At 40.9% G+C, this 10,999-nt stretch overlaps 1 protein-coding gene across 1 annotated transcript in view; it reads right to left on the reverse strand.

Moving 5' to 3' along the window:
* engase (endo-beta-N-acetylglucosaminidase) overlaps positions 1-10,365 on the reverse strand; it is a 28,613-nt gene extending 18,248 nt beyond the window's left edge. Inside the window, exons 1-9 of the mRNA XM_005945658.2 lie at positions 10,048-10,365; positions 8,235-8,311; positions 7,950-8,151; positions 4,523-4,671; positions 4,202-4,356; positions 2,423-2,571; positions 2,081-2,249; positions 1,903-2,009; positions 1,412-1,523 (exon numbers count right to left, since the gene is read on the reverse strand). Of these exons, the coding sequence (XP_005945720.1) occupies positions 1,412-1,523; positions 1,903-2,009; positions 2,081-2,249; positions 2,423-2,571; positions 4,202-4,356; positions 4,523-4,671; positions 7,950-8,151; positions 8,235-8,311; positions 10,048-10,133 (1,206 nt within the window). The 5' untranslated portion in view covers positions 10,134-10,365. The remainder of the gene's footprint in view (positions 1-1,411; positions 1,524-1,902; positions 2,010-2,080; positions 2,250-2,422; positions 2,572-4,201; positions 4,357-4,522; positions 4,672-7,949; positions 8,152-8,234; positions 8,312-10,047) is intronic.
* Between the last annotated feature and the right edge of the window lie 634 nt (positions 10,366-10,999).

Here is a 10,999-nt window from a genome sequence, read left to right on the forward strand (position 1 = left end):
GGTCTTCTGAATCGCTCTTTGTCTGGTCCCTCACCCAGGACCAATTTGCCATGGGAGACCCTACCAGGGGGCAAAAGCCCCCAGACAACATATAGCCCCTGGGATCCCTGGGACACACAAACCCCTCCACCACGATAAGGTAGCAATTCAAGGAGGAGAATTGTCTTTCCTTTACATAAAAAAGAAAAAGGACAGTATTCACTGTTACCAGTACAACAGTGAATACTCATATTACACGAGTAAGCCCTCTGATCCAAAAGCACAGGCTTCAGCTTGGTCTTGGCTTCAGACAGTTTCTTCTATTCTATCTCTATAGTGATGTCAGTGAGATCATTCCCAGAGGGGGACACCCTAAATAAGGCCATCTGAGTCACAAAGCTCTCTGTAAGTACAGAAGACCACCCACCTGCTGTTCAAACCTTCTGTTTGTGAGGAAAAGCTCTGTTTAGAAGAATGGGAGACGGGACAGCAATGGCAAAGCAACTTAAGGAGTGTACATCAAAGCTATACAACACCTCAGAAATCAACCCTTTTCTACACAATCTATGACGCTAACACAAAGTTAGCACACCCCTTCACACTAGCCAAGCAGATGAAACTTGACTGGGATTGAAAACAAAACAAAAGAAGTGATGCAACAGCTTTTAGAATCACACCTTGTTCCAAGTGTACTCAGATCACTGTCAGCCCTGTAAACTGCTCCAGGGCTGTTTTTGACTTTGCCGTTAGTTTTGTGGTAAAACTTCAAAGAAATATCTTATGGAAGTTTTCCTTATTAGGATGGAAATATGTGCAAGTATGTAGGAGCATTTCTTTTAGGATTCATTTTAAAATTCTTTTATTTGCTTTTAAAGCCCTCCATAGCCCATCTTATCTCTCTGAGCTGCTACAGCCTTATACACCCACCCGCTCTCTCAGGTCAGCTGATCAGCTGCTCCTGAATGTACCCAGGGCTGAGCATAGAGGAGATCGTGCGCCAACCTGTGGAACGATCTCCCTTCAGAGAGCAGACAGGCTTCTTCACTACCTGTTTTTAAATCACTCCTGGAAACCCACCTCTTCACCCTGGTCTTTGACACCACGTGAGATTTTGGTTTTTATTTTTAGTGTTATTTTAGTTGTTTTTAGTTGATTCTATGCTGTTTTATCTTGTTTTTTTTAATATAGGGCTGTTTTAATTTTTATGTATTATGTGTTTTATTTATTTTTGCTGTTTTCTGTTATTCTATTGTTTTTAACTTATTTTCTGTACAGCACTTTGGTCCTGTGCTGGGTATTTTAAAGTGCTTTCTAAATAAAATGTGAGCAAAAGAAAGTTTAGTGTCATATTGTTATTGGCATTTACACAGGGAGTAATGCAAAGGTAATACATGAAGCAGTGTAATACATAAATAACGCTTTACTTCAGTACCTGTCCTTGCCAGTAGACAGCATTCCCAAAGCCCTGGCAGAAGGAGGAGACGAAGGGGAGCGGTGAGGCTAGTCGGTGGATGTACAGGTAGTTTGACAGAAGAGCCCAGAACCTGCACACAGGACAGACATCTCAGTCTTTACACTGACTAACATGCCCCACATATTGTCTATATTTGAAAGATGGATGCTGTGTCCAGTTCTCAGAAGTGTTGCAAATGCACAAGAACCTTAACTTAGCATTTACTCCAACAGCCAGCAAGGAGTGATTGTAAGTCTGAATGTGAAAAAGGCTCTCAGCTTCCTCCCCCTATTATGGTTCTCATTAGAGCCCAAAAGGACTGACAAGTGGGAAGTTACTAGCCTCTCAGTGCACAATCTCACTTCTAAAAAACAAGACAGTGATGGCTAAAGCCTTCAACTTATGGTGCCTACACCCATCTATAAATACAGTCTGATTTTTTCACAGAGTAGATGTTGCACTAGTCTCACTTGTCTTGATTCTTGCGGAATTCACTCTTATCCTCATGAGTCTCGTATACCCAGCCAGGAGCAAAGATGGCTACAGAGAAGTTGTGCCTTCGAATGATCTCCAGCGCCTGCAGACAACCAAAATCAGACGCTGCACGGTACAAGCACAAGCTGGCAAACACAATTCACAGTTTCTTACCTTATTTGTCTCAAACATTCCTCCTACTACCTCTCCTCGAGCAAACACATCCACTCCAACATAGATGTCAGCTTGGCGGTCTTGGAGCGCCAGGTTCTTCATCTCCACTAGGTTCTCCTCCTTCCAGTTGTAGTTGGTAAAGAGGCCATCGCAAGCATCAAAAAACACCCTGGTATGGAGATATTGACACGGATACATAACTGTTTGCCAGGAACTGACAGGCTAGAAGCAATCGTGATCTAAAAGGTCTGACACACTTCTGTGGACCAAAGTTCTCTTTTTCAGTCTTTGTTTTTGATCAGATGCTATAAAGGAAACACGTTTTGTTTTTTTTAAATCTACCTGTTGGACTGGTTGAGCTCATTCTGCCATTTTAGCTCTCCATTGTCAAGTACACTGTCGTACCACAGCACAAGGCTGCCGGACACTCTCTCGTGCATCTGGTCTGTCAGATAGCGCAGGAACAGCGGCACATTTCGCACTGCAACCTCCTGTAAGCAGAGAGCAGCACACATGATCCATCTGCTACAGGTGCAAAGACCGACACTGTCATCCAATCGGTTTACTTTTCCCCAAAAGCTAAGCACAAATCAAAGCACACATCAGTAGTACAGTGGTCCCTCGCTATAGCACGGTTCACCTTTCACGGCCTCGCTGTTTTGCAGATTTTTTTGTGCAATTTTGCATGCTTTTTTTTTTTTTTTTTTTTTAAATACACAGCGCATTGTGTTCTGCATCCTGATTGGCTGTAGACCATTGTCAATCGTGTCGCGTCTCCTGTCCAGTAGAGAATGCGTTCAGCTTGTCAAATTTACATAAATCTTCAATTGCTAGCAGTGTGACTCTGAAGTGCTGCACTGTGTGTTTGTACGTTTTCTCCCCAACAAACACGGCAATGTCAACGAAACGTTTTATACTACTGGACTTGTTTTTCTACAACGGTTTGAACTTTAAGAGTCTTTAAACAAGAGAGAAAAGTGTGAAAATGTTCGTGCCTGTCTGAAAAAAGTGTATATAGTGAGTAGTGAGGGGTTTTACATTAAAACATCTCTAATAATTGTAGAAAATAAAGCTGACTACTTTGTGGATTTCACCTATCGCGGGTTATTTTTAGAACGTAACTCCTGCCATAAACGAGGGACCGCTGTTTATGATTAAATCATTTCTTTGATCTGCTCCAATAGATGGTAGAGTAAAAGCTAAATACTCACAGCCTGTTATTAATGACAGATGTAGGATTTGGTTTTGCTTCTGTGGCTTTTTCAGTGATTTAATAGGTTTTCAATAAGATTGCATAAAAGCTGTCTGTAATCCTTCCCCTCTACATCTACTGACAAAGATGTAGAGGGTGCTGCCATTTCTGGGAAAACGGTACATTAAAATTTACAGCCTACAATTAAGTATTGTGTAAAAGATGACTAATTCGTCTCAGTCCAGTTTATTTTTTTAAGTGTTATTAAAAAAATAAACAGAAAATAATTTAGGCTTTTTTCCTTTTTTAGATAGTTAAGAATAGAAACTGGAGACAGAGAGAGCGGGAAGATGGAACAAATGGCATCCGGTTGAAGTCAAACCTGCCACTGCATTAAACACAGGTTCATTATGTCAGCTACACTGGCACCCAATATGTTGGCTTTGTAATCATCAGGAACTCTGTCCCTGACTGCCTCCTAATCCATGCCATTCCAAGCTATGGTAAATTCTTGATCAAGTGCAGGAGTTTATGTACCTGAGGGTCTTGTTCATAAATGAGGGCACAAGCAGCAGAAATGAGCTTCCTCTGAAGTGTGGCTGAGCTCTCCGTTCAAGATAGGATGACGAGTTTGGTCATTAGGAAGGAACTTGGAGTGGAGCTGCTGCTCCTCCACATCTAAATAACCCAATTTAGGTGATTCGGGCATCTGTCTACAATGCCTCCTAAATGAGGTGTTGCGAGGAAACCCAGGACACACTGGAGGGATTATATCTCTTGGCTAGCTTGGAAAACACCTGTGAGTACCCTGGATGAGCTGGAAGAGCTGACTAGGGGTAAAACTTGGTGCCGGTTGGGAGATGGATTAAAAAATTGGCTGTATTTCCTAAACAGTTTGTTTTAGAGGTGAGCACAGAAGCTTTACTCACACTGAGCTTGTTCTCTATGTTAATGAGCCAGCCGTCAAAGCCAAAACAGTGGCTAATCTGGACAAGTTTATCAGCTACTCTCCGGTACGACTCCTCATCTTTCAGGAAGTCTTCACACATCGCAGCTCCATTTATCCACTCTGTGATGAAAGTCCCTGTAGACCACAGCAGTTTAACATTTCAAGACAAGAAAAGATACCATTTCTCTTTCTGCCAACATACTCCCTTTTCTTTTAGTATATCCTACATTTAAAATTTATGATGCTATTTCAGACGTACTAAACTGGGTCTGGTTCTGCTTTATTGAGACTTTCTGCTCACCAATAACGATGACTCCATGTTTGTGTGCAGCGTTGGTCCACACAGCCGGAGGAATAGTTACCAGGTGGTGTGAAAAGTAGTTAAAAATATCGATGTACTGCCAGTGGTAGAAAGCATATGGAGCCTCTGCATTTGTGCCCTGAACAAACCTTAGAGAGGAAACAGAAGAAAGCCTGTGTGAAACCAGTACAACAGTGTGACTGTAACAACATCTCCTTGTGAATAATGAACTTAAACCAAAGAAATAAAAGCTTAAGCCACAAGTTTAGGCTGTTCTAGGTAAGGTTTATCAAATTTGAGCATTTACAGGACATGTAGTTAGTTGTAACTGGATGTGTGTTGGGATTTACAAGCATTTCGAATTTTCTTCTAGCTGGGAACAAGTGACCTGACATCTTTTCTCCAGAGGAAGAAAATGTGTCAATCAGATCTACAGGGAGTGCAGAATTATTAGGCAAATGAGTATTTTGTCCACATCATCCTCTTCATGCATGTTGTCTTACTCCAAGCTGTATAGGCTCGAAAGCCTACTACCAATTAAGCATATTAGGTGATGTGCATCTCTGTAATGAGAAGGGGTGTGGTCTAATGACATCAACACCCTATATCAGGTGTGCATAATTATTAGGCAACGTCCTTTCCTTTGGCAAAATGGGTCAAAAGAAGGACTTGACAGGCTCAGAAAAGTCAAAAATAGTGAGATATCTTGCAGAGGGATGCAGCAGTCTCAAAATTGCAAAGCTTCTGAAGCGTGATCATCGAACAATCAAGCGTTTCATTCAAAATAGTCAACAGGGTCGCAAGAAGCGTGTGGAAAAACCAAGGCGCAAAATAACTGCCCATGAACTGAGAAAAGTCAAGCGTGCAGCTGCCAAGATGCCACTTGCCACCAGTTTGGCCATATTTCAGAGCTGCAACATCACTGGAGTGCCCAAAAGCACAAGGTGTGCAATACTCAGAGACATGGCCAAGGTAAGAAAGGCTGAAAGACGACCACCACTGAACAAGACACACAAGCTGAAACGTCAAGACTGGGCCAAGAAATATCTCAAGACTGGTTTTTCTAAGGTTTTATGGACTGATGAAATGAGAGTGAGTCTTGATGGGCCAGATGGATGGGCCCGTGGCTGGATTGGTAAAGGGCAGAGAGCTCCAGTCCGACTCAGACGCCAGCAAGGTGGAGGTGGAGTACTGGTTTGGGCTGGTATCATCAAAGATGAGCTTGTGGGGCCTTTTCGGGTTGAGGATGGAGTCAAGCTCAACTCCCAGTCCTACTGCCAGTTTCTGGAAGACACCTTCTTCAAGCAGTGGTACAGGAAGAAGTCTGCATCCTTCAAGAAAAACATGATTTTCATGCAGGACAATGCTCCATCACACGCGTCCAAGTACTCCACAGCGTGGCTGGCAAGAAAGGGTATAAAAGAAGAAAAACTAATGACATGGCCTCCTTGTTCACCTGATCTGAACCCCATTGAGAACCTGTGGTCCATCATCAAATGTGAGATTTACAAGGAGGGAAAACAGTACACCTCTCTGAACAGTGTCTGGGAGGCTGTGGTTGCTGCTGCACGCAATGTTGATGGTGAACAGATCAAAACACTGACAGAATCCATGGATGGCAGGCTTTTGAGTGTCCTTGCAAAGAAAGGTGGCTATATTGGTCGCTGATTTGTTTTTGTTTTGTTTTTGAATGTCAGAAATGTATATTTGTGAATGTGGAGATGTTATATTGGTTTCACTGGTAAAAATAAATAATTGAAATGGGTATATATTTGTTTTTTGTTAAGTTGCCTAATAATTATGCACAGTAATAGTCACCTGCACACACAGATATCCCCCTAAAATAGCTAAAACTAAAAACAAACTAAAAACTACTTCCAAAAACATTCAGCTTTGATATTAATGAGTTTTTTGGGTTCATTGAGAACATGGTTGTTGTTCAATAATAAAATTATTCCTCAAAAATACAACTTGCCTAATAATTCTGCACTCCTGTAAAATAATTTAAAGTAGTAATGAAACTCTACGCGTTTTAAGGTTATTTTACGGCATGGAGCCTCACTAAAAACTGTCATGCATACAAAACTGCCGTTTGCTGCAGTTTTCTTAAGTAGCTATACCCTGGTCTAAGGCATAGTTTGTGGGCTGGCCCTTGATGGATCTCAGAACTGGGCAGAGCGGCAGCCTGCAGCCAGTTAGAAGCTAATCGGTTGGATGACCTGGTGCAGTGTCTAAGAATAATTCAGAATGAATAATTACAGATTTTAATATAATACACTGGTTTTAGGGTGGACCCTTTAGTTATTAAATCAAAGGCAGGGGATTAGTTGTGTTGACCAAATCTTTTCAAAGTAAATTAAAGAACTATTTGTGGCAAAGCTGATAAGAGGAGAATATGTCCAATATTGTTGCAGTCGCTCACACACACACACACACGCACACACACACACACAACACACACACACACACACACACACACACACACACACACACACACACGTAACTAAAGCCACAAAGAAATTATGCTTTCAAAAAAAATTGTTGGTAAGATACAAAAGACAAAAACAGCTCTGTATCACCTGTTTGCATGTTTTCTGACCGTCTGCACTGAGACAGAAGCAGCTAGTGTCGATGTATTAGCCTTCCCCGTCACAAACGCTAGCTCACAAATTTAATTATTCGGCTGCTCCATGGCCTGTTTCCTGTCACGCACGCTGCTGTTTTGGCTGCAGCTCATTATTATTGTAAAAATATGCCACTTTGACCGTAGGCCTGCGGATATATTGCGAAAGACACTTTGTTTTCTAGAGCTCTCATAAACATAGCTTTTGTTCATGTATAGAATCGATCAGCAGTGAGCATGATTGCAGGTGTTAGGGTAAATGACGCAAAAATGCCACTGAAAGTGGTTATATGGAAAAGGACTAATATACAAGGACTGCTGATTCAGCGTGGTCCTTGTGTAAGAGTACCAAACAATCAGGATTTAACACCATAACACACCCACACATATCATTTTTGTGCTTAACATGCATGGACAGAAGAAGGCTATTATTTAATGCACCATAGTAAACTGCTGTATTGATATTCTATGTTAAAATACGAAGAAAACTATCACACCCTATTATTAAGACAGACAAATATCTGACTTTAATTACAGTTTTGTATTTCAACAAGCTAATTAAATATAGATATTTGCCAAGGCAACAATTTTAGCTGCACCCTTTACCCCAGTGGCTTTAACCCTTTTTATAAGGTCAGCATGCACAAGGTTTGGGTGCTCTGTGATCATATCGCAAGGTGTCACATTAAGGTCTGTGAGCAAGATTAGCCAGAAATCACCGTGCTGAATCTTATGATTCAGAAACGTGAAGCATAGACAAAGAAAGTGCGTATCACATGTTGGCATGGCTCACTCGCTTCATACCTGTCATCAAGGTAGCCACCCATCATGTCATGAGACACCAAGGTCCGTCGCAGACAGCGGTCCAGAGGAGGCTCTCTAGGTGCCAAGGGGACAACTGCCACACTGAAGGGGTTTGCCTTACTTCTTGTCCACGACAACAGATCCTCCATTGATTCAAGACCGCAGGTGATTGGTTCAGTGGTGTCAGCATCATAATGTTTCTCTTGAAGACAACAAGAAACAGCATGTACAAGAATGTACAAGACACCAGCTTTAACTCAGATATTTTTAGACTTGTAACCTTACTAGGTAGCGGTGACGCTGTATACGTGACGACTTCACAAGTAACTGAGTCCGTGGGCTGATCCAAACAAGATTCCAACCTGATAAAGGATAAGAAACCAGGAAAAGGGTTTTTTTTAATTGGTTTTTAAACTAATCTGATGTGACAGTATTTCCGAAAAAGGTTCCCAGACATCAAAAATTTTTCTGACAATATTGCAATTAATCGGTTCCCAGACAGAGAAAATTCCCTTAACATAAAAAAGTTGCTCTGGAAGAGTCCTGGAAGAGTCCAGCACCCACCGGAAATTAGTCCGAATTGTTGCCGGTGTTGTGCCAGAAAGTGATCGCCTACCAAAACCTGATTTCCAGTGCTTCCTGGTTTTTATGTGTAATCTCTTTGTGTATGTTGGTAAATAGACTTCAGTGAACAGGGTTTACAAAGGGGTTATATACAAAATGTAAAAATTACATGTTTTTCAAGTATCTTTATAACTCTGTGTTATTGTACTTACATTATAACCAATCCGGTCCTTTTTGTCCACTTAAAATATGTTTACAGAACGGTTGTTATATTTGTTGCAATTGTTCTGTCCTCTTGGCCAGATTGCTCTTAAAAAACACATTTTTAACTGGATAAATAAAGGATATATAAAAGTCACTGCCAAAAACTGATTACGGCTTCTACCTTGTTACAAGAATGCTGTTTGTGGTTCAAGATGACCTGATATCATTCATACATACATATATTTGACATATGTCTCACATATTATAGACCAAAAAGTTATTTATAGCGGTTTAAATACGAGCAACCAGTTTTCGGCAAATACCGGAAATCAGTTTTTGGCAGACGATCATTTCTTGGCATAACACCGGTAATGTGGACAAAGCTCCCGTAACAAGGACTGAATGGCTAATAACAATGGACCGGACACCCCATACTCCCGAAGCATCCCCCATGGGACACTCCAATGCCTTTTCCACACACTCTCAAATATCATTGAGGGGATAAAGAGCTGGTTCAGTGGTCTGCGACCAGGACAAAAACCACCTTGTTCCTCCTGTATCTGTGGTTCAACTAACAAACACTCTCCCTTTCAAACAAACAAACTGTGGTTTATGAAAAAGTCCAAAAACAAAACACAGCTCGGGATCAGTTTAGACAGGTCGTTCCTCCCAGTCACGCTGCTCGATGTCTCCTTGTCGTTGCCCACTCAGTGACTTCAATAAGCCTGGTTACTCTGAACTGTTTGATGCATAAGCACAAACAGTCAGGAATCGTTCCCTGACCAGAAGGTGCAGGGAAGCAACCTTCTCATCCACCGACGAGAACCCCAATGTATCTGGCATGATCCCCATAAATGATCATTCCCTTCCTGCTTCCAGTACTGTGTCCCGTAGTTTTCTCCTTTCTCTTCTCCTAGGTGAAGACGGAGCTTACTTGACAAGACAGAAGATCTTGACCGGAAGTTCTCTAACATAACTTTTTTTGGCAACGTGATCGATCATTTCGTATCCTCTCTTTGAGATTTAAAAATCTGTTTTACAAAAGACACCTGACAAATATCTCATAGCATTTCAATAAAGACATTTCAAGTGGCAAAAAGGTGATTAATTATAATATCAAACGCAGAGCAGGAAGAATAGCAGACTGTTAAAGATACTTGCAAAGCTGTTCTTTGTTTTATATTTAACGCCATAGGTTATGTTGACTACAGCCTATTTACCAAAATAAATAAAGATATAAGGCATAAAAAAAAGAAATACGTATATCGGGAACTTTTAGGCCTAATTTTCACACAGCAGGCACAAGGGCTCTCCTGACTAAATGTTGTACCTCTTTCCTGCGACACCATCACTTTCCTCTCCGTTCTTTCTTTTCCTTCGTAAAGGAAGCTGGATTTCCTCACCACTCGATGCCATTTCCCTGGATTTCGTGCAGAGAGTAATGAAGTGTCAAGTTATCTGAAGACATGGAAACTGAAACGGCTTTTCAACCAGTGAGGACGTCGTTCTCTCTCTCATTCTCTCTCAAGTTAATAGGCGGCTGCAGACAGCTGAAAGGTGCACACCACCACCTACTGTACAGTGTGTACAACATCATGTTATTAACAAACTAAAGCAGCTCCCAACCAGCTGTGTTTCTCTCAAATAACAAAAATTGCTTTCCTAGTTCTACTTACACCTTCAGCCCCGCCCATCTCTTCCCCAAATACCCTTCAATGACCGTTCCCTTCCCTGCTTCCTGTTTCCCCTTTCTCGTGTATTTCACATTTTTGAAATATTTTTTCCTTTCTTATCCTCATACTATCTTTTCTGCCATAGTTCCATCCTTATCCTATTGATAACTGCCCTTCCTTCACATTTTCCAAGTGGAATGGGTATTGTTATTTCTTTTAGCAAAGCACCTTTTGGTAATTTATCGGCATTTTCATTTCCATTCCAATTTCACAAACTAAAACGACAAAGCTGGACAACGTGGGAGCTGTTTAATATAATGTGATAAAAAAAAATCTGGTTTGTACTTTTTGATGTCACTATGCTCGATATACGAAACCTATAGGCGTCAAAATCCAGTTGATAACACTCAATTTAAGCCACTGTTAATTACCAAACAGATATAAAAGAATTGATGATCTAATTTATTTTATTTTTTTAAACAATTTTTAAGAAACGGGTTAGATTAAACATTAAACTCAGTGCCCAATCAGTAACATTTTGTATTAACGGTTTTATTTTAACATAAATATCTATTTAGGACTTCTTCTTCTTTTTTTTTTTTTTTACCA

This window comes from Haplochromis burtoni, unplaced genomic scaffold (assembly GCF_018398535.1).
Source record: "Haplochromis burtoni strain Fernald_Lab_line unplaced genomic scaffold, NCSU_Asbu1 Contig_441, whole genome shotgun sequence".
NCBI lineage: Eukaryota > Metazoa > Chordata > Actinopteri > Cichliformes > Cichlidae > Haplochromis > Haplochromis burtoni.